The sequence below is a fragment of the Pavona decussata genome, unplaced genomic scaffold, assembly GCF_977016875.1.
Source record: "Pavona decussata unplaced genomic scaffold, jaPavDecu1.1 SCAFFOLD_64, whole genome shotgun sequence".
NCBI lineage: Eukaryota > Metazoa > Cnidaria > Anthozoa > Scleractinia > Agariciidae > Pavona > Pavona decussata.
Genome location: NW_028145484.1, coordinates 4,666,358 through 4,692,553, shown reverse-complemented (window position 1 = coordinate 4,692,553; position 26,196 = coordinate 4,666,358). Strand labels below are relative to the sequence as shown.

Genomic DNA, 26,196 nt, shown 5'->3' with positions numbered 1-26,196 from the left:
GTTAAGTAATGGCCAGGATAGAACAAACAAAAATTAATTCTCGTATTCGCATTTTAAAACAACAAGAGTTATGACTACTATGATAAGGACAGCATTTTGATCGGCTAAACGCATCAGAGTTATCAGCTCATAACTCTTTCTTGATCAAATGTGGTCAAACGAACGCGCCATTTAAGAAGTGAGCCTTCGATGAGCCTAGAATTCAGATCAGAATGATGACTGATTGCTAGCATAAGTTGTTGAATTATTTTGCAATCTCGTACCCAGAGTATTCAGGCTCTTTGGCTAGCGATTGGTCGCAAGGAGAGACTCTGGGAAACTGGAATTTTATAACCGCAGGATTTCTGCGGTAAAACAATGCAAGCTGTTACGGGGCAGCCAATAAAAAAATGTAAATTTTTCGAATTCTTCAGTCTCTCCTGTCGACTAACCGCTGGCTAAAGAGCCTGAGGACTCTGGGTACGAGATTGGATTATTTGATGATGAAACCAAAGGAAGCATTATTTTTGAAATGCGACTTATGAAACTATGGCTATCTTTACCGGTGTCACATTTGCGAATAGAAACGGCGACTAGCAATGACTTTTGGATCCACTTTCGTTACACTAGAATGACTTGCGAAGTTTCAATCAGGCGTACCTACCCTACATTTGGGGTAAGAGTCTCGAAACTAGACTCTCCCCAAAGGCAGTCTATTCCCGCATCATTCCATGCGGGATATTAAACGCATTTCAAGCCCACAGAAACCTTTCAATACACACATTTTTACTCTAGTCACCCACTGGGAGTCAAAAGAGGATTCGTAAAGGGTAAAGCCCTAAGACTCCTCCCCCAAAAGACAGACTCAAAAAACAAACAAACAAACAAACAAACTCTTGAGGATATTAAGAGATTAAGATATAAAAAGATTAAATCACGACTATTTGCTAGAGGCTACCCAAAGAATCTCATTGAAGAAAAATTATCAGATGTCAAATTTACAGAAAGGTCATCGGCATTGAAGCAAAAAACAACACCCCCAAACAAATATTGCCTCTCGTGATACAGTATCAACCATCAATTCCCAACCTCAAACATGTATTTGATGGGGAAATGGCACTTAATTACATAACCAGCCGTTTTCCTACGAGAAATCTTCAAAGAGCCACTACTTATTTCCTTTAAAAAGGAAAATCTCGAAATGACATGCTTTTCCGGGCAAAAAATACAAAGAGGTTACTTTTAAAAAATGTTTCCATTGTTAGGAGTCGTGAAGGCCTGTCACGCCTTGCTTTTGCCTGCTGTAATGTTTTTCTGTGTCAAGGTGTCAAGCATATTTCTCAGAACTAAGAAAAGTGCAAATTTGAAAGTCATGACGCAAAGAAACGATTCCATCACAAGACAGCAAGTCAACAGAGGTCATTAACTGAAAATCATCATGTAAGTTGACTTTTGGAATTCAATTTGAGTGGTAACTATACACTTACATACGTTATTTTGAACGGCCTGAAAACGCGCCATATATCGGAAGCCTTTGTTGCGAGGGAACCAATCAGTGAAGAGAATTTTAATCACGTTGGCACGTTCGCGCCATGTTTAAAATTCATTTAGTCAGTTGACGAAGTAACACGAAGCAGCGACATGTTGCAACTGTTCTATGCAGAAAAGACGAAAAAGAAATGGCGAGTTGAATTTGCCTTCTTTATTAACTTATCTACAGGAAACAAACGTATTGATAGGAGCAGCTCAAGAAGACATTCAAACACAGGTAAAGGGTCGGTTAGCCAGTTTCACTATGCAATGCACATTTGCCCGCATGCAGTTAATGGAAGTAGTTCAGAAATCAGTTTCGCCTTTTCCTCGCTGAACGCTTTTAGCTTTGCAAATTATCAAGCAGATACTAACGTGTAGTTTCTGTTTAAAACAGAATAGACGCTGTGGAAGCCATTGAAGTCAAGTCGAACCGCAGTTCATTGAAACATGCATGTCCGGACGAATTAATTCGCGTGGTATTGAAACATCGAATCAGCCAAGCTTACAAGCGACAGTGTTTATTCACGCCAAGGAATTAAATCAAGGTAAGCTTTGAATCAGTTGACAACATTTTTTTTATTTAAAACAATTTAGCTTTATTATATTTCCAGTCCTGTGGCCTTGAAACAGCTCTGTGTAATATTTTGCCGTTGAAATGAAACCAGGAATATTGGTTGAACGAGCCGCGTGGGTTTAATTTCACCAACAATTAAACGCGCTTCAGATAAAATTTGGCTTTTGTAAACATTGTATGTACTTCGCAGTTTTTCTACGAAAGTTCCGTTGGATTGTGCAATTTCAGCTAACATTTTTCAAACAAGAAGGCATGTATACAATGGACCAAAGAATACCATAGAGTAAACGAAGACATGAATAATTGTATGAAGAACGTATTTCAGAATATTTCTTGATTTGGCCTGACAAACCGGCGAAAATTGTTTTATTTGAAAGGAGAGGGGGAAATGAGAGAAAATAGAATTAAGCTGTACAAAACTATAGACAAACCTATCACAACCGGTAGACGTTCTTTACATACTTCATACATCAATGCAGTGATTAAGCCTGCGATTATTGCCTATTTGTAGCGCTACTGGGTAAATGTACAGCCGGTACTTAAGATTTTTACACTGACAACTTTATAATTTCAGCTAGGGTTGTAATTAAATGTTATACTGAGAAATTTCCTAATTTGGCTAAGTTTAAGAGGTATGTAGCAGGAACATTTTCCTTTGGGGGATAAAATCCCATGCTTTCATGTTCAATTAAAGTTTATTCCTTACTATTTTGTGGCGAGCCTCTGTGTATTATAGTGTTCATTATGTAAATTACACCAAATTTTTGGGCGATTTTACTGAATAACATTTGCGTCAAATTCACGAAGTTGTCGAGTGAGACACAGCCACGAAATCACGTCTGAGCACCACTGTGGGGGAGTGTCTTTTGCTTGCGCGACCTGAGGGTTTATTGCGACTGGATTAGATCGAGCTCTCAGTGCAGGAAATACTTATAAAAACTATTATTTTTCTTAATTCTCAGGTCCTTCTGCTTAGCTTCAGCCATTTATAGAGTGTTTTTGCTTATGACTATTTGTCTTATAGTTGCAGTTTTCCTAGAATTCCTGAGCTCTCTATCGCGACTGTACAGCTCAATTGTGCAACGCCTCAGCCACAGGTCATGCACCCATGGTCCAGCCACTCGTCCACAGAACCCCCAATTTGTGTCCATATGTTATCAGACCACTGTCTTCAACGATGTAACCTACCAGCTCCGCCTTTCCCATCTTCGCATCTTTCTAAACAACGACTCAACGTTCCGGTCAGTAAATTACTTGTGGGCTGGGAATGGGGGTATATAGAGCCCTGGTTGAACCTTGCAAAGCATACCATCCACACACCTTCGGCTTGAAGTCCAACGACTTCTTGTTCGGTTTGAGTCGACAGACTTCTTGTTCGGCTTAACATGATTATAATTAGCTTACTAATGGGTCCCTGGGCTGGTCGGCGCCGCTAGGCCAAATTTGGGCAGGTACGGGTTTCTTTTCAGGTTATTCGGCTTTTTTCTTGATTTTAGTTCGACTTCATTTCGGCTTTTTCGACTTTTCTTCGGATACGCTTCGATTAGTCGTCTTGTCATCTTCGCCGTCATCGTCATCGAAGATAAAAAATATAGATTAGAATTTAGCAACAGATATTGGAAATTAATTAAGAGGCAAATCATTTCTCTATGTAAATCATCTGTTACGCGGATTAGGCAGAAGAGAACACAGAGAAGACGGTGGGAAGAATTAAAACTGTTTTAACTAACGTTTGCCTTTCAAGCTTTATGAAAAGCAACAGTAAGTGTGACATGTAGCCTGAAATTAGTATATAGACAATCTAAAATCGCAGAACTATAATGCGCCCGAATGAAAATGAAGTTTACTACTGAGGAAGAGGACTTAATTAGCTTTTCGGTCCTAATTTCACCTTTCTGTCTTTGTTCCGTCAATGAAGCTTGCATTTGTCAGTGTTGGTTAAAACAGTCCAATTCACCACCTGCTCAAAAAAGCCAACCACAGCCCGTTCAGCTGCGCCTGGGACACGTGACCCTTGGAAGAACCACTTCCCCTGAGCCCGCAATGGACATGATGAAAGAGGGCAGCAACACAGCAACCCATGTAAGGTGGGGTGGATTTACATAGTGCAAACTTTGCTTTTCACTCGAGCATAGGCCAATGAAGCTCCGCCTCGTAAAAATCGTTCGCAGCTGTAAGAAAAGTGTTAGGAAATTTGAAGTTAAATTTACATAGGACAACTCGTGATAGTTGTCTTCAACAATTGTAAGCAAAGGTTGCACTATGCCAATCAGCCCGAAGCTAAGACCTCTGGCCGCCAGGTATGTGGAGTACGCGCGCGAGAATGCATGTTGCGTGACACGGAAAGGTAACGCCAGTTTCGAGTCGTCGTTCAATCTGTTCTCATATCTTTGATTTCACTCGAGATACGCGTCGTGTATCATAAGAGGCAGGTATCGAAACTTGGAATAGGCGTTATTTTCAAGTGCAACGAAACATGTGGCCACTTCGGTTTTCGATTCCGGTTCAAATTCGGCTGTTTGTTCGGCCTTCAAATCGGCATTCGGTTCGAAATCGGTTTTCGTGGAGGCGCTTGGTATTGACAAGGTCTCGATATCAAGCAATTAACATCGCGGCGTCTTCTTCGGGAGTACCCTGGTGTGTTTCATTCGAAGCGTCAAGTTTTATAGACGCATGGACACCCCTTGGTTTCTCTGGAAGCAAAATTACTAAGGAGCGCATCCCACCCCCATACAATTAAGTAAATTGTGTAAGTGACAAACGAAATGAATAAAATTAATAACTATGTTGTCAGCGTCTTTATTCTAAGACATTAAACACACTATACTAACTGATGATAGTTTCTATTTCAGGGACAATAAACTTGTAATAAAGGTCTTTGTATAATTAAACGCGACTGAAAAACAAAACGCGCTCGTCTTTCGCAGAAATTTTGAGCGTGTGCTCTCAAGAAATGCGAGCGTTTCTCTTAATTTTTGGGCGCGTTCCTGAAGAAACGCGCAAGTGTCTCGCGGAGTTTTTGGGTGCGTTCCTGAAGAAACGCATGGATAGTTCGCCGAATTTTTAGGCGCGTTCCTGAAGAAACGCGGAAGTGTCTCGCGGAGGTTTAGGCGCGTTCCTGAAGAAACGCGCGAGTGTCTCGCAGATAATTTGGGCGCGTTCCTGACGAAACACGCGAGTGGTTCGCGGAATTTTTGGGTGCGTTTCTGAAGAAACGCGCATGAGTACGTTCCAAGTGATTCCGTGTGGCGGAAGAGTACAAGCATTGAAGGTAAGCCATGTGAGTTTTATTGCGAGTTATTTTGGTCAACTTGTATGTTTCGTTCCCAGATCAAGGAGAGACCGCCAATTCATCGCCGGCAGACACGCTATCCAGTGAACACTTGACAAGAGAGACCTTGAGTGTAAGTAACTATGATCAGTTGATTATCTATTTGTATGTTCTATACTCTTATAGACCATAAAATGACGTCATAAAATGTTCAAAACTCAAGTGGAACCAGGAGCCGCAGGCGAGTGGTTTCACTGCCAAGTTTTGAACATTTTTTGCGTCCAGTCATTTTATGGTCTATAAGAGTATAGACCATTGAGAAAGAGCGCGTGTTATATCTGAGGTACTCGAAAGTGAGTACTCTTTTGTTGTTTGTATAGACAACAGCTACGAGCCAAGCAGCGCTCGAAAATTTTGACAGTTATTGTGAAAACAAAATTGGTACGACTTGACGCATTTGTGTGGCTTCCGTTAAGGTCCCATCTAATTCTTTAGCCTTAATGCCGACGGAGGGGAAAAAGTTCCTCACGCAAACGAAGCTGAGAAAAAATGTTAACTTCTCCTTTCCAAGGTTTCCAACTAATGACATTTGCTATAACGATGAATAATTGCAAAGAAACAAAAGGCCAGTTGGAGAGTAGACTAGGCTTGAAGGTACCTGCCGGGATGTTCGGATACAACTTCAACAAGGATTCAAACTCGTTTTTCTGAAAGACAATTGCAGGAAAAAGCTCTGAATATACATGATTCTCTGAAGTCTTTGGTATAACTCCAGCCGATTTGCATCTTTGATTTATTACACTGACATTCTTCTTGTATTGTATTTAGGAATTAAGAAGACAACTCCAGAAGTTATCATTGCAGCCATTTTGCGGAACCACTTCTGCGACATCTCCGACAGAATTGTCAGAAGCTGTATTTTGCGAGGTTAGTATCTGAAGAAACGAAATTGGGCACTAAATGGGATTCTAACCCAAAAACCTTTGCTATGAACGGTGAATGCATATTTTACCAAAAGTTGCAAACTTTTTAGAACTGAAGAAATACCTGAAAGCAGTAAATGATATCCCAACCGCTGAACTTCGGTTCAATGGTGGAAGTACTCTTTTCAAGAGTTGCAAAGACGGAACTGAGAGAAACTGAGATTCATCTCTGCTGCAGTGTTGAAAAACGTTTACGAACAGTTTCAAAAAAAGGATGGAAGGACAACTGTGACATGAATGGGGTTCAAATCCTTGGTTATTTAGACCAACTTCTCATGCTCTTACTAATCCTTGTGAGAAACTTTGAGTGTAGTTGAAAAAGATGTTCCAGATGTCGTTACAGCCATCTATAAGTTCTTCTCCAGCATACCAGAGACTTCCCAGAGGCTCCCTTGCCAGGTTAGTGTGCATTAAGAATGATTAAATAAAGTATGGATTCAAACCTATGACTTTTGCTATAATTATAACGATCTATCAGCACGCAGTTACGACCAATGGAATGATGGAACTTTTCAGAGTCAAATGGAATGGAATCTTTGCCAAAATGGCGAAATACGTTCACTTTTAATTAAGATAAAGTTATGATATGCCTTCATTGTACGGATTTTCAGCTACGTATCTTTCTTGTCAGTAGCTTTGTGCTGAGTTTAGGTACGCAGAACGTTGAAGGTGTCATTGCAGCCACGCCTGAGCTCTTGTGAAAGGCATCTCAGAGCGATTACAAGAGATTAGCTTCCCAGGTTAGTGTCTTTCGGAAAGAATTGTTTTTTAAAACGGGATTCAGACTCGTAGTGTTTGTTTTAAAGTTGCAACCAATCAGATTAGTTGATCGAATTTAATGTGATTCGACCCCGGATCTATGCTGCGATCAGTTAAAGATTGTTTTCTTAACAGTGGCAAGGAAAGATTTTGTTTGCATATGAATGAAAACTAATTTTCATGATAAAAATTTTACACTTACCCTCACTTTCATGATGAGGTTCAAATCAACTCGGAAATATCCTATTCTTTCAGTCTTGCTTTTTAATTTAGTCTAAATAAGTTTCTTTTCAAAACAGGAGGGCATTCACAGTTATCATGGACGTGTTCTTCTTAGCTCCAGGGAGAGAGTGACGTACCAGACGCCCACCTGCCAGCCGAGGTGCAGATGAGGAGAACAGAAAAATAACAGACGAGCAGAATTGGTTTCAACATCCACGATGTATTATTCCTGGAGAAAATGCTTTGTTAACTTTCAGCAACCAAAACCACTGAGAAGGAAAACTGAGGGGTTTGTCTACGTTTGCGGTAACGACATCTATTATTATCTTTTTGCTAAATTCATGTAAAATCGCAATAAAATAAAAGCCACGAAGTAACACCAAACATAAAAATAAATACTAAATATGAAATAACAAGGCAAATATAAAGAGAAAATAAATGCTTGACAAAACAGAATGAAATAAAATCATAAGAGTTCATTAAAAAAATAACTCTTCAAACATTAATAACCAATAAACATAAACATAAAAAATTAAATTTAAACCAAATAAAATGCTAATAGTCTTAAATGAAAAGAATGTAAACTATTCGTTATGTACATGGAATGTTTCATTGTGCTTTAGTGTTCTGATTTTTGCTAAACGTTTTGTTAAGAATCTTTTACTTTTAAGATATCCAGGTAGATCTTTCTTTCAGATGGACATAGCTGTGGCGATCACGAATTAAGATGAGACTGATAATGATGATGATGATGATGCAGGAAGTTCCAGATGTCTCCAAGAGACACTGGTGTCCACGGGTGTACATGGGTATACACTGGCGTACATGGGCATACACGCGTATAAATGGGAATAGGTATTATCCATCGTGCTAAAGGTTAGTGTGTAAAACAAACGATACGAGCGTTTCTGCACAATGTCTGAAGCCTATAACCTTTGAGCTAGGGCGATCAATTTTCACAAAACGGATAAAAATCTCGGTCGAGGCGTCATTGAAATTCCAACTCCTAATTGATTGTGAGGTAATAAATCACAGTTATCTCAGTGATTATTTTCAATTCCCGTTAAGGTAAAACGTTCGCTAAAGTAATCCTTGAGGTCGCGGTAAGACTCGTAATACCTCAAGGCATTCCGATGTTTTTGGCCTCGACTTCTTTAGAACGCATTTTCATCTTGATAAATGTTGCAATATCCCACAGCACCCGTAGAACACGCGTCAAGGACCCACAGAGGAGCCACAGAGTGACCAGCCTAGGACCTGCTTCGCAGGCGCAGAGGACCATCGAGGGACCAGCAGATTACCCACCGAGAACCCACAGAGGACCTGGCTAGGACCCTCAAAGGACCTGACAACGACTCACAGTCGAAGACCCGCCGAGGGCACAATGGACCTGGTGAGGACCCACAAAAGATCCGCCCATAAAAAGTTTGAGGGACATCTTTTAGCGAGAACGATGCCTTTTCGGATTTGGAATGGCTAGGGCGACTTTGTGGATGCAACATGGTACACATCTTGGGGTGATGGTCTTTGTTTTGAATAGCCCTTTTTACAGTTCCCAGCGCCATCTTGGAATAGTAACCGCGCAGACACCACATCGAGGCTCGCGTTGAGTCGTATTTTCGCACGTGGTGTGTTTATGAGAACAAAGGACGCTTTCCCTTGCTTTTTTTCGCTGTTTTTGTCGTTTCTTTGATATTTGATTGGATTATGTCGTCTTCAAAGAAAAGAGGTAAACATTGTGCCGTTTTTGGCTGTAACAACAGCTATTATAATGACGAAGGGCTCTTCGGTGGCTATCATTTCTTCACATTCCCCACGAGCCCCAAGCGAAGAAATCGCTGGTGTAATCTCATTAAGAGGCAACATGGAAGAGATGGCTTTACCGTAACAAGTTCAACTGTAGTTTGCAATGAACATTTTAAGCAGGAGGACATTGTGAGAAAGTTGTCAGGCCGCTGGGACTTGAAGAAAGGTTTGTGAAATATACATCAACCTTATAGCAATAATGATATGCATATCACCTTTCAGTGCAGGTTCCCCCTTACATTTTGCTCAATCTTTTTTTTCTTTTTATCTTATTTGCAAAGCTTAATATAATGATAGGGCTATTGAGCTCATGAATAACGATTATCAATGATTATAAGTGCTTTGTTTTTTAGTGACTGTAGTATTTCGATAGCAATTGATGTTCAGTCCTTCTTTGTCCAGTCTCTTTTTTATCAAAGATAATCCTAGTGTTGTGTGAATAAATAGCTTGCAGTCAACAATGAGTTTCACTGAGGACACCGGACCCGAGCACTGTGTTATTGTTATCAATGTACATGTATTTTTATTATAATTATTTCATATTGTAAAAAATTACACCTTTCAATCAAAAGGTGCTGAGCCATCGCAGTTTTCATGGACCTCACAAAAAAAAACCCGTAAAGCCCCTGTTGAACGAGTAACAAGCACAGCAGTTTCTGCAGAGGAAATGGATGTAGAAGATTCATTCGAAGAGTCCTCAAATCTATCACTGCCTTTGGAAACAGTTTCAGCAGCAAGTGATCAAGCTTCGCCTTCATTCACTGTTGATCAGGATCATGCTGACGCCTCTGATAATGGTGTTATCAGACAACTGCAACAACAGATTACTTTGCTGGAACTAAAACTAGCCGATTGTGAAGAAAGTTTGAGAGAAGTGAAAAGTGAAAATGAGATTCTGCTAAGCCGTCAATTTTCCTTAGAGAAAATAAAGGATGATAACTCAGCCATCTTATTTTACACAGGGTTTCCATCGTATGAGGCACTGATAAGTTTTTTTAAATATATTGAGCCAAAATTAGAAAAGATGCAGTACTGGAAGGGAGAGCGTCTTGTGAAAGGGAGTCAGCCTTATCAAGAGGATGAAAATCGCAAAAAACCAGGACCCTGTAGGAAACTATCATTTCTAGATGAATTTCTGTTAGTACTGATTCGGCTGAAGGCTGGCTTATTTGTACAGGACCTCGCAGACAGATTTGGTGTAAGCATCAGCCTTGTGTCAAGGATTTGTATTACGTGGATTAATTTATTGTACTATGAACTCAAAGATATTTTCCCTTTCCCAACCCAAGAGTTGGTGCGCAAAAATATGCCAGAAGAATTTGCTGAATTTGCAACAACCAGAATAATTTTGGACTGCACTGAGCTTTTCATTCAGCGTCCATCTGCAATGCTTGCACAGTCAGAAACGTGGTCTGATTACAAGCACCACAACACTTGGAAGCTACTAGTGGGAGTCACACCAAATGGCCAAGTGTCTTTTCTTTCAGACCTTTGGGGTGGACGAGTGTCTGATAAACAAATAACTCGAGAAAGTGGAGTGCTGGATTTAATTGAAAGTGGAGACAATATCGTGGTTGACCGTGGCTTTGACATAAAGGACATTGTGCCCGATGGTGTCACAGTCAATATGCCACCCTTTTTAGCGGGACGCAATCAACTAACTGCAGCAGAGACAGAGGAAACAATGACCATTGCCTCTGTACGGATCCATGTGGAAAGAGCAATTGGTCGGATAAAGACTTACCACATTTTAGATGGTAATCTGCCCAATACGCTTAGCCCCTATGCGACGCAGATAGCAACAGTATGTGGACTTCTTACAAACTTCCTTCCGCCTTTGCTAACACCTGCTAATCCGAAATCATAGTTGTCGCTATTGGTGACTTAACTGCCATGTTTCTTGTTGAAGAAGTTAGTGTCTGATAGCCTGGAGCTAGTGGATTTTGCTATCAGGCTAGTGGATTCTGTTTTTAACTGGCCCAACGGGCAAGTGAGGTTTTTTGAGGAATTCACATTACAGAAGTACTGTCAAATCAATATGCTCATCAAAACCTTTTTGGGGCCTAGTTGAAATGATGTTTTGGCCAGTAAATGTTAGTTTCAGCTTGCCCGAATGACAAGCTGTAGAAATAACTTTCTTTGCACCCTGAATATGAATAAACTTTCAGATCAATGTAAAGCTTATACTTGTCTTTCAAATCTTAATTTTAAACCAGTTCTGCTGCAGCTATAGTGGCCAAATGGTTGCCACCCACCATGGAGGTAGAGAAGCTTTCCCCTCTGCACTCGTTTGGTAAGAAGCTCAGGGAAAAGAGCCCTTCTGTAAAAGAAATCAATCTTAGGCAGGCAGTCACTGGACCAAGTGTTGTCTGAGTAAAAGTTCTCTAAAAACAGTGGTTTATCTTCTCCAAAATAAACTGTGAGAATGATCCCTTGTAGATCTAAGTCAGAACAGTAGAGCTGTCCTTGAATTTGCAAATAATAATCATGATTCCGTTTGAGTCTCACCGTTCCATCACCAATTTTCTCCAGAAAAAAATTTTTGGTTTTGCATGCCTCTTCTACAGTCATTCCTGCTTTGCTGAAGGGAGATTTAATTTCCATTCCCCATTTTTCTTCTGTATCTTTGAAGGTGACAATTCTGTCAATGCTAGCTCCCAAGTATGGTTTCTCTTTAGACACCTATAATCCAACCTCTTCAACTTTAACATTGACACCGTTTTTTCTCATTTCCTTAATATACAAGTTCACTGCCTTTGGTTCACATTCAATGCCATATTGAAGAGCATCTGTTGTGAAGTTTGAGTAGAGGATTGACTTTAATTTATTTGAAGGCTCCACTTTGGTCTTGGCAGCTTTTCCAAAATTTGAAGCTGTTAAGAGAGTTTTCCTTTTTTCAAACCAAAGACTGTTTTTGTTTTGTCCGCGTGTCAGTCTCTCTGTCTCCTGGATCTCTTCCTGGGTAATTGCTAAGTTAGAGACGTGTTCATCAACCATGTATTTGAAGTGCTTCGAAGCTATATCATAGTTATCATTAAAGGGTACGCCCTCTGGTTTCTCTTTCTCTTCAGGGTCAGGCTCTTCTAAGCATTTTGACTTAATGTCATGAAATAAATCAAAGGCTCCTGTGAGCCAACTCGTGAATGCAGATGACACATAGTAATTGCAATTTAGACGGCTACGGAAACTTCCTCAAAAGCTAAAAGAAATTATATCTTTGCCCGATTATGTAACGAAAAATGACCATTCTTGTACTATTAAAATGATTGTCAAATTATTCTGTACAGATTGAATAAGCCGATTATTCTGATGCGCCGATTAAAAAATATCACGTGTTTTTGTTATTCAAAGTTTATAGGAGCACGCCATGTGCAGCCACGTCATGCAAATTCGTGTGATAGTCCGCGGCTACTGGATTTCGCGATCGGGCTAGTGGATTCTAACCATCACTTGCCCGATGGGCAAGTGAAGTTTTTTTGGGAATTAAAATTACAAAATTACTGTAGGGCAAGCCGATCTCACAAAGGGAAATATGTTCAACAAAGTATCGCATTACGATTCATGCCCGACATAAATGCGTGAAATTTTTCCTTTGGAGTTCAGTCCACGCAATCCTCAAGTAAAAATAATGAACTATGACAAGCTCTTGCTAAATAAGAATTATTTATCGACCGCGTCCTTTTGCTTTCCCATAAATTACCAGTTGTAAATTTCGAAAATGAAACATTTTTTCCCTTTGAAACCTCTATGAAAGCTGACAAGATCTTAAAAGTGTTCATTTCACCAGAAATTTGCATAATTTTGTTTACGACGTCAATGATGCGTGACATGGCACGTTCCGCTTTCGCGTGAAAACTGACAAATTAAATTATTTTTTAATTAAATTATTTTTAAATTAAATTATTTTTAATTCTTGAAAGAAACCGCACTTCGTAGAAAAAAACGAAAAAATCCTATAACTTTGCTCAGATTCAACGAAAAATCCCCATTCTTACACTAAAATGATTGTCAAATTATTCTCTACAGAATGAATGAGAGAATTCTGACGCGTCGTGAAACAAATTTTCACGTTTTTTTTTTTTTCACTAATTGAGTTTACGACCCCGGACTTTCTGAAAAACTGAAAAAACTTGAAACTTTGCTCAGATTGAACGAAAAATCGCCATTCTTGCACTAAATGATCGTCAAATTATTCTCTACATATTGAATAAGAATTTCCTGATGCGCCATGAACAACAAATGTTCGCGTGTTTTTTTCCACTAATTGAATTTAAAACTCATTCACTGCGCACGCCCGAAAGTTAACGACAAAACCGACTGATCGACTGATCGACTGATCGACCGACCAAGTCGAGAGTCAGCTATCGCTATAACTCGTTCATTGCGCATGCGCGCATTCACGAGTTAAAAAAAAAAAAACTAGCAGGGAGACTGTTTTGAAGACCTGTACAAAAGGTCTTAAAATGTTTTTCATCCGTCGTTCGCTGGTTTGGCGCTCTTGGATCAAATTTTATAATCTTCGGTTGGAGACGAATATTTTTCTTCCCAAATCGTATCTTTCTGATCAGAACCTGGTCAAGTGGCTTTGCTGCAACACTTTGGTTACGAGGCACAACCCAAACAGACAGCCGCGATGTGCAGGTCAGAGGTTCGGCACGTTTTTGTAATCCTCTTCTCGTAAAATCTTCAGCAGCAAACAACACGCCTCCTACGTGGTTGCATTTACCTTTTCCATTTAAGCCAAGCCCGGCCGGACACGTGCACGCCGCTCGCAATATGTCACATTGAGGTGAGAACTCTACTATAACTCTATACGGATTCTTCTTCATAGATGGAAGAACACTACCTTTGACATAGGTCTTGCCTTGGTAAACTTTACTCTCCAGTCGTTTTACGTTTCCCTCAAAGAAAAATTGGTAAGATTTCAACTTTTTATAATTTGTACCCTTAAGCACGATATGGCGGTACTTGCGTGTAGATACAACGAGGTAGTCGTACAGCTGGATAAAGTTAAGTTCTGGTAGCTGACGCAGGTCCGTAGACCATCCAAGAGCAGAAATCCGTCTAAGTGTGTCTTCGTATTCAAAGTGGCCACTATTATCCGCATTTTCTTCGACATTTTCGGCCGGCCTCACCACGTTCCGCACAAGCAAAGCGTAAACTTTTAGGACTAAGTCCGCCTTTGTTCCGCCCGCTCTTTCAGAATTACACTTCAAAATATCCCTTAGTTCTTTCACTTTCAGCTTCTGAATATCTTCCAGCGTCGTGATTTCCTTGTCTTTGTATTTTATGACCATTTAGAGTGAAAAGAAATAACCAAAATATACGAACGTGTGAGCAAAACAGCTGTGATTTCACTCTGTTTATGTTTTGCGGGTCAACGCGAGCCTCGATGTGGTGTTTGCGCGGTTACTATTTCAAAATGGCGCCGGGAACTGTAAAAAAGGCTATTGTGACTCTTATTTTGGTTCCGAGAAATTTATAAGAAATTACAACATATGACAATAAAACAGCTCCTGTATCCCAATTGGGAGGTATGGCGTTTGATCCAAAATAAAACCTGTTCAGTTCAAGATAAAAGCTTACAGTCAAACCAGGTCAAGCGTACCCCCCTAGATTCTATTAATGAATCTATTATTTGAAAATTGAAGCCGTTAGTCGTTTCAAGTATTCAAATCAAAATTCGATTTCTGATTGGATTATACGAACAATGCATGAAACCAGAAAACCAGGAAGCCCGCCGGAAAAAAACCCTTTTCAACATATTTAGAGCGGAAATTCTTGATTTGTATAAAAGCGGATTTTCCAAAACGCATTCTCGTAGTTTGCAGCAGTCAACGCGTACTGTCAGAGAGAAAATTCGCCATTTTCAACCAGGCACGGTGAAAATGGGTCCTGTCGGGTAAGTTAAATGATCACTAAATCAGTGGACATTTTACGTTTATACACTGGCGTTTATTCCGTTAGTTGTTAAAAAAATGAGAAAAAAAATTGGAAGCGTTTTATCATACTAAGCAGTTCTCTTTTTGAGGTATATGCAAATTAATTCAGCGAAAAGTATGCGAACTCACATTCTCAAACTCATTAATAATTCATGTAGTCAAAAGCCAATAAATGACCTCCATTTCGGTCAGGTGGATGAATCTTGATACCCCAATGAAACACCAGATGAAACACCACCAGGTTTTCATCTGAGATGAAACATGTTTTTCATCTGAGATCAAACATTTGCATTTTAATGAGATTAATTTCTTATTGTTTCATTTGAGAAGACATGTCAAAAACTCGGGCTTCGTGCTTTATCACGGGTTCCAAATACCTCGAAACAGATGAAAGCACTCGGCCTGCGGCCTCGTGCTTTCATCTGTTTCTCAGTATTTGGAACCCGTGATAAAGCACTCGCCCTCGTTTTTGACATATTACGTGAAAGATGTTCATTTCAGTTGACCTTCGACAATGGCAATGACCTTCGGCACATGTGTTGCGCTATTTTTCGCGGTATAATGGACAGTCTGACGAGATATATACCATACTTTTCATGCAACAAGGTGGGTAATGCTACTCATGAAAGATAAATTGGAATTTTCAGCCCGACTCATTTCAGCAGGCGCTTGACTTTGTGCTCTTGCCATGACCAAATTTGCATAATGGCTTTAATGTATGAACGTGTCAACAACATGCGGGAACAGTTTGAACGAACGAGCTGTTTCAAATGTACTATAGTTTAAATTTTACAGGCTATTGCTTTTACTGTTAGCGCGGATCAATGTTCAAATTAAAAGCCAATAAGAATCGAATTTAAATTTGAGCATTGATCCGCGCTAACAATGAATGAATGAATGCATTCTTTGAAACGACTAATGGGTTCAATTTTCAAATAATCGATCTATTAATAGAGTCTAGGGGGGTACGCTTGACCTGGTCCGACTGTAAAATCATGAGAGGTTTGAGCCAATGAGTACCACGGAACGAGGGCATTAAAATTGATGAGACATGGGTGAAACCTCTCGCTCCTCCTCTCCCCCACCCCCGAGAGCTTTTACACTGGCTAATAAGTACATATTTTTGTTTTTAACAATGTTAAAATAATCTAGAATTTGGGTTTGGAAAAAGAAAACCAGTGTCTCTTGTTTTTGCCTTGGCATCATATGACAAAGCTAAAGTTTTTTTTTTTTCTGGCTTTCTTTTGGTAACAGGTAACAAGATAAAATTCCACAATCGATCCCGTTTCTCTTCAACTAGCAGCAGAAGCTGACCAACGTGATGACAGCGAGACAGAGTTGTCTCCTCATTACATAAATCCCAACTTTACACTTCACCAGGATTGAGACGGGCTGGTATGTTGCACTCATATCATACCAACGTAGATGTGGTATTTGTTACATTTCTGGGGTAATACCTGTATGTGGGATGTAAGCTAGCATGTTTCTCTAAATAAAGACTGTCGCATTGAGGCTCGATAAAAAGCTTGCATGAGAAGTTTTTATGCAGCGAGACCGAAAGATTTTTCGGGATTGTAATGGGTGGGGCAAAACTTTGATGCCTTCGTCTCCACCTCCAGAGGTGCAAGTTATATTTTCTTGGACCTCTTAATCATTTGTTTATTTTTAATCTTTTTTAAGTTATAACAATTATTATGAGAATATCGGACAGTAAAACAACACTGTACCTTGTTTTGACTGAGTAATCTCTGGTGACCGACCCGAAAATCTTAACTGGTTCAGTTTGATACTGTTACGTTTCCAGTTTCAAGTTTCAAAAAGATTTAAACAATAACTACTGTGGTACCTGCATGACAGTAACCGCGGTTATGGGATGAAACCTTAATAGCGAAAATTAAAACTACAGCAGCTGTGAACAAGATACTTAAAATACGATTGATGTTTTTTTTCCAGGACTGTTTTGTTCCAGACTCATCAACAGTTGACAAGGTGTCCACTTCTAAATAGCAGTATGAGGAAAAGGAGATTACGCAGCCGAGTATGTACACTGGCTCATCTGGTTGAACAAAGGGACTTATCAGGATTGCTGCTTCTTGAATGGACAATTCATGGTAATTATGAGAGACTTAAACGGAAGACCAAAGAAGCCGAGTTAGACTTCAAGGAGCAAGAACTTGTAGGATTAATGTAGATGATTAACGCTTTCACTTCCAAATCAGCCCTAGCTTAAAAAGTGGGCTTAGTTGAAAACCATTTGGTAAAAAGTTTGAACAACCAACAGAACCATAGGACTGGACAATAGCGATTATTTGAGTGGTCGCACTTGCACGAAAATGTACGCACATTCTCGGAAGTTAGAACCACATTCATTTGCATGGTGAGCTCTTGGGCATTTTAATCACGTTAGGCCACAGGCAGGAAAGAAGAAGTTAATTAAGCGATTTCAGATTTGAGTTTGGGAGTGAAAGCGTTAGCTATTTCGCGCTTAATTATCGATGTATTTTAATAGTTTTAAATTTTTGCTCGTGGAAATCGATCTATGTCAGTCCCACCATTTTTGTAGCAGCTAAAAGTTTTATAGGGTTTTATTGATTTCCGTACAGATTTGTACCAATTTTATGAAGAAGTTCCATTAAACAATCTCTTCTGTGGATCTGCGAGAAAATAAGAATGGGAAACGTGTTTATTAATTTTTATCGATTGCATAATTAGCCCGTCAATCGTGTAAATACCGACCGAACTTCAATGAATTGATTGGTAAACAAATAGAACTGGCTACAATTCATTATTTTACACCCACTCAAAACTGTATTCAGTGCCTATAGCTCAGGAAAATGTTCTCATCATGGACTATTCTCTGGACATGAGAACATGAGATCATCTTAATTTAAAGGCCAATTCTTCATTTCACGAGGTCATATTTAAAACTTTAATGTTGATTTTCCTAAGGAAGGTAATTGGAAGGGAATTGTAACTAATGTAATTGAAGGTGGAGTGCAAAGAGATCCTGCTCATATACAGGTCATGTATCTAACAATGCTATATATATTAGGGCCTTTCTGCACTGCGCCCCTTCAATTGACTTTACCTTCCCTCGACAGCGGTGGTTTTTGCAAAAAAACAAAACAAAAAACAGCGTAACAGCATCGAAAGGGAATCGAAAGGGAAGATTAGAATCAAATTCATGTTTTGTTTCATATTTTATCACAGGCTCATTAACATCCCCTCACTTGCAACACTAGTCTTGACAATTTCCTGAACTATGGGCTTGAAACGTGATTTTGAGTGTGTTGGAATACCGTAACTTTTAGTAAAATTTTAGCACTGTTTTTGTCCAATTGATCAAATTTTTATTTAGGGCTAATTATGTTATCTTTCAATTTTAAAAGAACGGCATTCGACGTCTGTTCGTTCAATCCAGTTAGGCCTGATATCCGCTGTTAAAACGGTTATCGCTGACAGAGATTTCACCGATTCTAATGATACATTTTAAATCATTTTTTTTTCGTTCGAATGATTCGTTAAGGACTGATTCAGTAAAGATATTACGTATATTACTGTAATTGGTAAAAAGAAATTATATTTTGTACAAACTGTTTGGTTTTATAGTTAGAGTAGTTTTGCGAACCAATTGTTAAGAGTCAAAAGAAAACAAAGGTAAACAACGGTATTAACCTTTGAAGCTCCAATATCAACAAATATATTCTCCCCTATGTTCTCCTAATTTTTCTTATGGAACAAGTTAGGAGTATTTGTTTTAAAATCAAGACCTTTTGTATTTGGTGATCATTTCATTTTTTCTCATAAGCTGAACGCTTGATCAGGTTGTAACATTGTGAGGAGAAATTACACGCTTGTCACTATTTGGGCTTAAAGGATTAATGACTAATATTGGCTTGATTGTCTAATTTCTATTTCACGAGTTGGTTAACAAATCACTTAGTAGATGTTTCGGTGAGTAGCATCGCCATATATTTTAACTCGTTGAACTTTTGTTTTTTGACTTAGTTCTGGCAAAAACCCACTGTGATTTTCAAGTCTGAAACATAGTTAATAACTGCAATAAGTAGAGTTTAGCAATTTCTTCAACATTTCATTTTCTCCTTAACTGGTCTTCCTGCTTGCTATTGTTGTGATACATCTGTGAAAAATTCTATGTAATCAATTTTGAGGTTCTTTAAAATGTTAAATTTCCAAAAAAAAAAAAAATGCTATGGAAAATAGGATATTTTGTAGTTTTAAATCAAGCTGTTTACGAATAATTCTTATAAAACAAATTAGATCAGTTGGTCAGATAGAAATTTGGCTGTACTGTCCGGAACAAGACCATTCAATGAACTTGGAATGTTCGGATTCTTCATTGTTAATGAGGCTGGTTATAACGCTGAACTGAACCTAACACAGCTAATAATATAACAAGTGATAACGTTCTAATAAATGAAGATTTCCAGAGGTTCCAAGTGAAGCATTTTCAGAAACGACCCAACTAAACCATAAAAATCATTAAAAGGCATGTCTGTAATGAACAGCTTGATTTAAATTTCTTGAGTTTATTATGTCTTTTATCGTTCCTTCTACAGTTCATAGTTACAATGTAATGATTAGGGGTAGGTTTATGGATGTTGTGTAATCCACTGTCTTCGTAAAATATAATGTTTTGCACAATTGGATATAAATAAGAAAAAGAGCAGTTTTATTTTACAAGGCACCATTCAACAGTCGCAACTGTCTTAGTTGATACAAAGTCGAATGAATTAAATAATGCAAAGTAAGATAAAGTAAGTTATGCCAATAAAAACAAGAACAAAGTGAGAATATAGAAAACAAGAACAGTGACATGAAAAAATAGTGAGTTTTAATGTAATCTAACTTAGCTGCTAAGGCTTATATATTCTTTTTAATTCAGTTGTATCGCCTCCTTTGTATGAAAAGTGGTTTTACACGACCGTGCCTCAGTGCCTTTAAATAAAGTTACATGTAAGCTATTTTTATTTCATTTTAATGATAAATAAAATTGATTTTGGCTGAAAGAAACTACTTTTTTGTTAGACTTTGAGTTTCTTATGGTATGGATAGGGGAGACTGATCGTTTCAAAAAGTTGGATCTTTCTTCTTCCTTGCAAGTTTGTCAGTGTGCTAAGTTAGGGCTTTTCCTAAGTAGGGTAACTCGAATCTTCTTGTTTTTTAAAAGCATCGACGTTTCGGCTTAACTACTTTTATAAAGGACAAGTAAAGTGGTAATTGTGCATGTATTTAAATAAAATTTAATTTTGTTTCGTGATATGAGCGCATATGTGGAGCTCTTTCCAAAATGACTCGCATTTTTATATTCTTTTTATAGTATTCATAGAGCTACACGAGCTTGCTCATTCGGTGTAGTGTCCGGTGGCCGGTCACATGCACTTGTGCGCATGCCTGCCAATCCTCTATTGGGGTGCAAATAAACTCAGTTCAATTGAAAAGTGATAATGAGCTTAGACCCAAAGAAACTGAATTGAAAACAAAGAAGGCCATGAAAGACAAAAGCTAATTTGCTGTGATACGATAGCGTGCTTTGTAACTGCGTAGAGTTACCATGGTGCCAGTCCTTATTTTTATAGTCGTTATCTGTTCATTCGATAGGAATACTTAATGAGCAATAAATGTACCAAATGATCCAAATCCTGATTCAGAAGTGGAAAACATTTCTGAAATTATGGCTTTCAGCGGTGGCAGTTCTCTTGCTTTATTATCAGTTTGTCAGCAACGAAGTGAATTCGCGAAAACACGAGCAAAAAATGAGAATATCTCAAAATATCTACGAATTTCAAGAAAATTGGTGCCGTATACACCGTGCCCGAGTTGACATAGACTCGATATTAAAACCTTGTTTCTACAATATATCTTGGAACGGAGATTCACCGAATCGACAGCTACAAACCGATGCAGCAAAAAGTTTTATTTCGTTGTTTGAAATCAGACCTGCAGGACAATTCAGCCGTTTTAGTATTCAAACAAGGACAAGCAATGGAGAACTGAAACTCATTGGCGGTGACTCTTGGCGTGTTCTATTGCGCGGTCCAGCCACTGTGTCACCTACAGTATTTGATCATGGGAATGGTACATACGAGTTCTTAACTCTGGTTATGGACCCGGGGGTCTATAAGTTGGATATTACCCTGGATTATAGCCTATGTGATGGATACCGAGACCCGCCGAAAAACTGGTTTATTGTGGGTGAGTAACCTAGTACGTTTTTTATTTTATAATATGATACGGCAAACCGTTCAAAATTCAAGCGGCAAGATTTCCACACCAAAGAAAAAAACTTGAGGGATAACAATCGAATGCTAACGGTTCGAGCGTTAGCACTTCGTCAGAGCAATTTGGTACTGTATTTTCCTCAAGCGAGACAATATTTATATGTTATGAAAAAAATCGCGACAGTTTTACTACCCGGAGTTCATCGCATTCGCTTGATAGGGAATATAATAGAGCTGTCTCACTTTTTGGAGGTTTTCTGCTTGTATCGCTTAGAACACTGAACCGAAAACGAATCTCCTTCTTTGTTTTTGAATGACTTGAATCGCTGTCATGCTCATGTCAGGCTATTTAATCGTTCTGTCCCGGAATCAAATGTTGTCCTATTGTAACCACTTGGCAAGTCAAAGTTAATCATTTGCGCTTTTCTTGTGGCAGACGTTACCCCTCCAAATCAATGCTTATCAGCTGCTCTTTCTTGTAGTACTTGTAATTATATCGCAAGAATTTGGGAGGGTGGGAGGAGGGGAAGACGGGTAGGTTAGCGTATTTTGATCCACCCAACTGTTTTTGTCACTTGCCTATCCTACTATGGAATTTAAATTCTTAAATTTTGGATGACCGTTTCACCTCTCCCCATCCCACCCCGAAGGAAAAAAGAACTGAGAAAAGTTCTCGATTACACTTCACATTAAAGTAATAGTGTCTTCTTTTACTGCTGCGAATTGTTGCAATGACCATCGGGCCATGCGGCTGTTATATTTGTTAGATGATGGACCCCTTGAAAGCCAAGCTGTTGGCATGCACCCACCTCACTCAACCCCCTTCCCTCCTTCCTCATCCCCCCTCCCTCAAATCTCACCTCATAAAAATGAGCAGTCCCCATGCTGGTTTGTACGTTCTGTACTTTTAATTCTGTGGATAAATCCTGATAATTTATCCTTTCATTTATGGATTGGTGGGTGGTGAAAAGAGAAAAACCTCCCAACGAAGGTCTAATTATATATTTTTTTTTGCTGTAGGAAATGCTCAAGGAAAGATGCACAAAGACGGTACTCTTGGTAAAAATCGCGCCAAAGATGATTATCTTCTTCAACCTTTCCAAGAAGGAAAACTGATCATGATCAATATACCGATGCCTACGAATGGAGGTCAATCTTTATTAGAGAGATTAAGCCTCGCGTTTACGGCTAACGCCAAACGGGAAACGTCAAGCTGCTGTTTGTTCTAAAATGCATAAGCTTCTGTTTCTCGTACTCACTTCTCTCTTTTTCGTGTTTGCTCGATAGCTGTCGCCGACTGGGTGGAGATAAGCTTAAACCAAAAAAGCTTCATTGTTTTTGATTTCATTTTTTGATTTCATTTCATTGAAGGGGGGTGAGTGGGGTGGGTGCATGCAAACAGCTTGGCTTTCAAGGGGGTCCTCTAACAAAATTAATATAACAGCCACATGGCCCGATGGTCATTGCAACAATTCGCAGCAGTAAAAGAAGACACTAATACTTTAATGTGAAGTGTAATCGACTTTTTTTCTTAGTTCTTTTTTCCTTAGGGGTGGCATGGGGAGAGGTAAAAGGGTTATGTTCATAACCCTGTGGGACGTTAAAGAACCCGGACACTAATCGCAAAGAGTAGGGCATGGAGTTCCCGGTGTGCTGGTCTGGTCTTTGTGCTGTTTCATGATTTCATGGGTTGGGTGGGTAGGATGAGGTCGCTAATGGACATATGCTGATGTAAACCGCATTTGAATATATGTAAATAGAAAATGCGGTATATAAATGCATTACCATTACCATCAAAGAGAAAATTTCAGCCTGGCGTTTGCCGTTTGCCGTAAACGCGTTGCTAAATCTCTCTTAGCTCAGGGCTCTAAGCATGGCATCTGACACGCTGGCCACACTGTGGCTCTGCCCCATAAACCTTGAGAGATTTATATGAGAGGGTAATTTTGTTTATCCCACAATTTGCACTACCAGGTCTTTTCACTACCACACGTCATGCCCAACCACGGCTTACATAACTATTTTCTGGAGACTCTCTCTTACCGCGCCCCTGCATTGACTTAACGTTCAAAACGCTTTTCAAACGCATTCAAAACGCATTTAAAACGCGTTCAAAACGTAAAGGCGTTTCAGACGCGTTCAAGACGCGTTCAAAACGCGTTTCAGACGCGTTCAAGACGCGTTCAAAACGCGTTTAAAACGCGTTCAAATCGCATCCAAGCCGCGTTCAAAACGTGTTTAAAACGCGTTCGAATCGCGTTTAACACGCGTTCACGTTAAAGTTAGTGTTAAGCGGAGCAAAAATGTAAGAATTTAATATGTTGCAAAGGTATAACTAAACGATCTTTTTATTTACGTTTTTTTTCTTTTGTGGCATTTCAAACAAACCTTATTTAAGTTTTAAGTGTTGGTTTATATGTCGGTATGCTTGATCACCTAAAATGCCTTTAACGAGCCTCTTTATATGTCCTGTTCGTTCTCTATAGGAGCATTTCTAATAAATCACTTGCGTGATTCCTCCTGCGTCGCTTCTAAGTTGGACTTGTCTTGTGGTATCAAGTGTAAATTCATGTGGGATGGCTTTGGGCGTTGGCTGGGGAAAAACTGGAAACCTTACCTCAAAGGTACGTATTTCCGAATGATTTAAAATGCAGAAATTTATTACTATCTTAATTACGTCAAATGTATGATTTTTTCCCCAAGACATCTCAAGTCATCCTCAACCAAAGAAATCAAAGATATCCAGACGAGAAACTCTATGGATATACGGAGACTCTCAAGCTGAAAGACTACACATGTCACTACAGCATGGACCGCTGTGCACAGAGATCTTCAAATCTTGTAATCTTCGTAAACTCTGGGTGTATCCCTACCAGGGTCAGGTACCACCCTGGGACACCAAAGACTTCGACGACAAAATCATCCTAGACGACCTCAGAAGAATTTTAGAACAACCTGAAATGAATGAGAATAGCGTGATGATCCTAAATCTTGGTCTACACTACACGGAGAGTGTGACCTTTCAGGATTATCAAAAACTTCTGAATAAAGTTGTTGATCTTTTGAATGAAAGAGACAGTGAGACAAGGGAGTTGAAGCATAAAACACGTGTAATATGGAAAACTTCGACTTCCCTGAGCAAGGAGAAGGATACCGGGAGTCAACTGAAAAGCGATCGCAGACGATTTCTAACCTTACCGGTGAGGGGTTTAATTCATTTAATTTTTTTAAAGTACTTTGCACAAGTAATGCATGGCCAACACCCTTTGAAAATGTCAGTATGTTCCATAACGTAAATATCTCAATTACCTCAGGCTTCTTTCCATCTGGTCTCGTAGCTCAATTGGTAGTTATGAGGATCTCAGCCGAAGGTCGTGGGTTCAAGCACCTCTCACTCATTCTTGCACTCTTTCATCTGGATGCGAGGTGTTCTATCAAGCGGCCTAACGTGTAGGCCCTTGAAGCTTGCTTATCGGGAATTCTAGTCTTTGGTGACGAGGTCCCGATGTTTCCCAAGACAAGAAACGCATCTCCACGTTGCCTCTCTTTATCAAAAGGTATTGGCCAGGTGTACTGGGTATCACCTTACCTTAACCAATAGACGAGGGCTAAGACTGCAATTGACTAGCACGCCATTCAGGGGAGGGGTGGGTGGGGGGAGAGAAATCCCACCAGTCAATTTATGCTATGACAAAGCAGTGAGCGCCACCTGTGTACCTGAGTGCCGAATTTAACTTTCTTTTCCCCACAAAACACCCAAGGAATGCTCAATATTCAAAGGAGACAGGCCGCGTAGGGCTTTCAGTAGTGTCATGACCCGCTTCAAGATAGCTATTACAGAACTAACTTGAGAAATGTTTGATTTTCTCATAGCGTGCCAGGCTCTACAATTCCTTCGCTACGTCTCTTATGTGCAGGGCTGGTTTAGAGGTCCTTGATGTTTATCCATTCACGAGGTCCTATCCAGGAGGCACCGGGGGCCCTGAGGTGGCATATTACAAGGAACATGACATTGTTCACTTCAAGTTTCACGTCATGAAAGTTCTTGATCTATTCCTCGAAGATTATTTTCTAGGAAATGTTGCACTTCCTACCAATGTTAAGAATTACATGTTTCATTAAGTAATGCAGCTACAATTCCACGCGCACTACGTTCAACGAAAGAGCGACGCCTGGGGACGAGGTAGATCATGCGCATGCTCATGGTTTTTAACAAGTACTATGATTGTATGGTGAATGGTGTGCGAATTTCATAATATTTAACATCAATCCGTAATTGATAATAATCGTTTTTATTCACTTGGTTAAAAATACATATTAGTGAAGGCAAAGGGCAATTTTATTGGGGCCAGTATATCATATACAACAGATAAAAATAATTCTATTATAAAATACAAACATACTATCGAATCGAATTCATCCAAATTCCCTCGAGTATTTCACCAGACATACCACTATTTACAAAGTATCAACAACAATGAGTAAACACAATGAAAACAACCTAGCCCGCAAAGGAAGCATTTTCATTGGGGATTTTGCACGTTTTTTCGCTGTTTGGACGCGCGGGTGTTGGGACGAGTGCTCTCGCCCCAATGTTCAACATTTGTTGATCAACAAATGTTCAACCGTGTCCAGGTGGTCACCAGTTTAAGCAGCGACAACGAGTGGCGTAAGCTTTTCCCTTTTCCCCAGTCCCCTCGCGGCTTCGCTGCTTGTTAGCTCGTACGTACACAGGCTACGACGAAAGAAACGAAGTATTATCCCTAAAATGACACAAAGTTTGTCAGTAGCAGTCAATGTTTCTCTGCCGCATACAAAATTTTTCAAGTGGCGTCATTGAGTTGAATTTAAACTAAAACTACCAAATAACAGTTGCCAACAAACA

The 26,196-nt window shown here is 39.4% G+C and overlaps 2 protein-coding genes, 1 long non-coding RNA gene and 1 pseudogene across 5 annotated transcripts; 3 read left to right on the top strand and 1 right to left on the bottom strand.

Moving 5' to 3' along the window:
- The first annotated feature begins 1,615 nt into the window (after positions 1-1,615).
- LOC146478628 (uncharacterized) lies at positions 1,616-25,445 on the top strand. 3 transcript variants are annotated; one of them, XM_085112205.1, is made up of 6 exons: positions 1,616-1,754; positions 1,907-2,057; positions 22,332-22,460; positions 23,798-23,935; positions 24,015-24,511; positions 25,185-25,445. In XM_085112205.1, exons 2-6 carry the CDS (start codon positions 1,964-1,966, stop codon positions 25,431-25,433), a joined length of 1,107 nt encoding a protein of 368 aa, XP_084968331.1. In that variant the 5' UTR covers positions 1,616-1,754; positions 1,907-1,963; the 3' UTR covers positions 25,434-25,445. The 3 variants fall into 3 exon arrangements, with proteins under 3 accessions (XP_084968331.1, XP_084968329.1, XP_084968330.1); XM_085112203.1 differs by lacking the exon at positions 1,616-1,754 and adding an exon at positions 20,692-21,285 and having other exon boundaries at positions 1,926-2,057; XM_085112204.1 differs by lacking the exons at positions 1,616-1,754; positions 23,798-23,935 and adding an exon at positions 20,692-21,285 and having other exon boundaries at positions 1,926-2,057.
- Positions 4,040-8,724, top strand: LOC146478631 (uncharacterized). Its single transcript, XR_014865146.1, has 3 exons — positions 4,040-5,490; positions 6,186-6,739; positions 7,399-8,724. It is a non-coding gene; the product is annotated as an uncharacterized LOC146478631 (long non-coding RNA).
- LOC146478630 (uncharacterized) lies at positions 8,858-11,027 on the top strand. The gene is made up of 2 exons (XM_085112202.1): positions 8,858-9,293; positions 9,700-11,027. The coding sequence occupies exons 1-2, from the start codon at positions 9,029-9,031 to the stop codon at positions 10,992-10,994; spliced, it is 1,560 nt and encodes a 519-aa protein (XP_084968328.1). The 5' UTR covers positions 8,858-9,028; the 3' UTR covers positions 10,995-11,027.
- LOC146478629 (uncharacterized) lies at positions 11,309-14,582 on the bottom strand (annotated as a pseudogene).
- Positions 25,446-26,196: the final 751 nt, after the last annotated feature.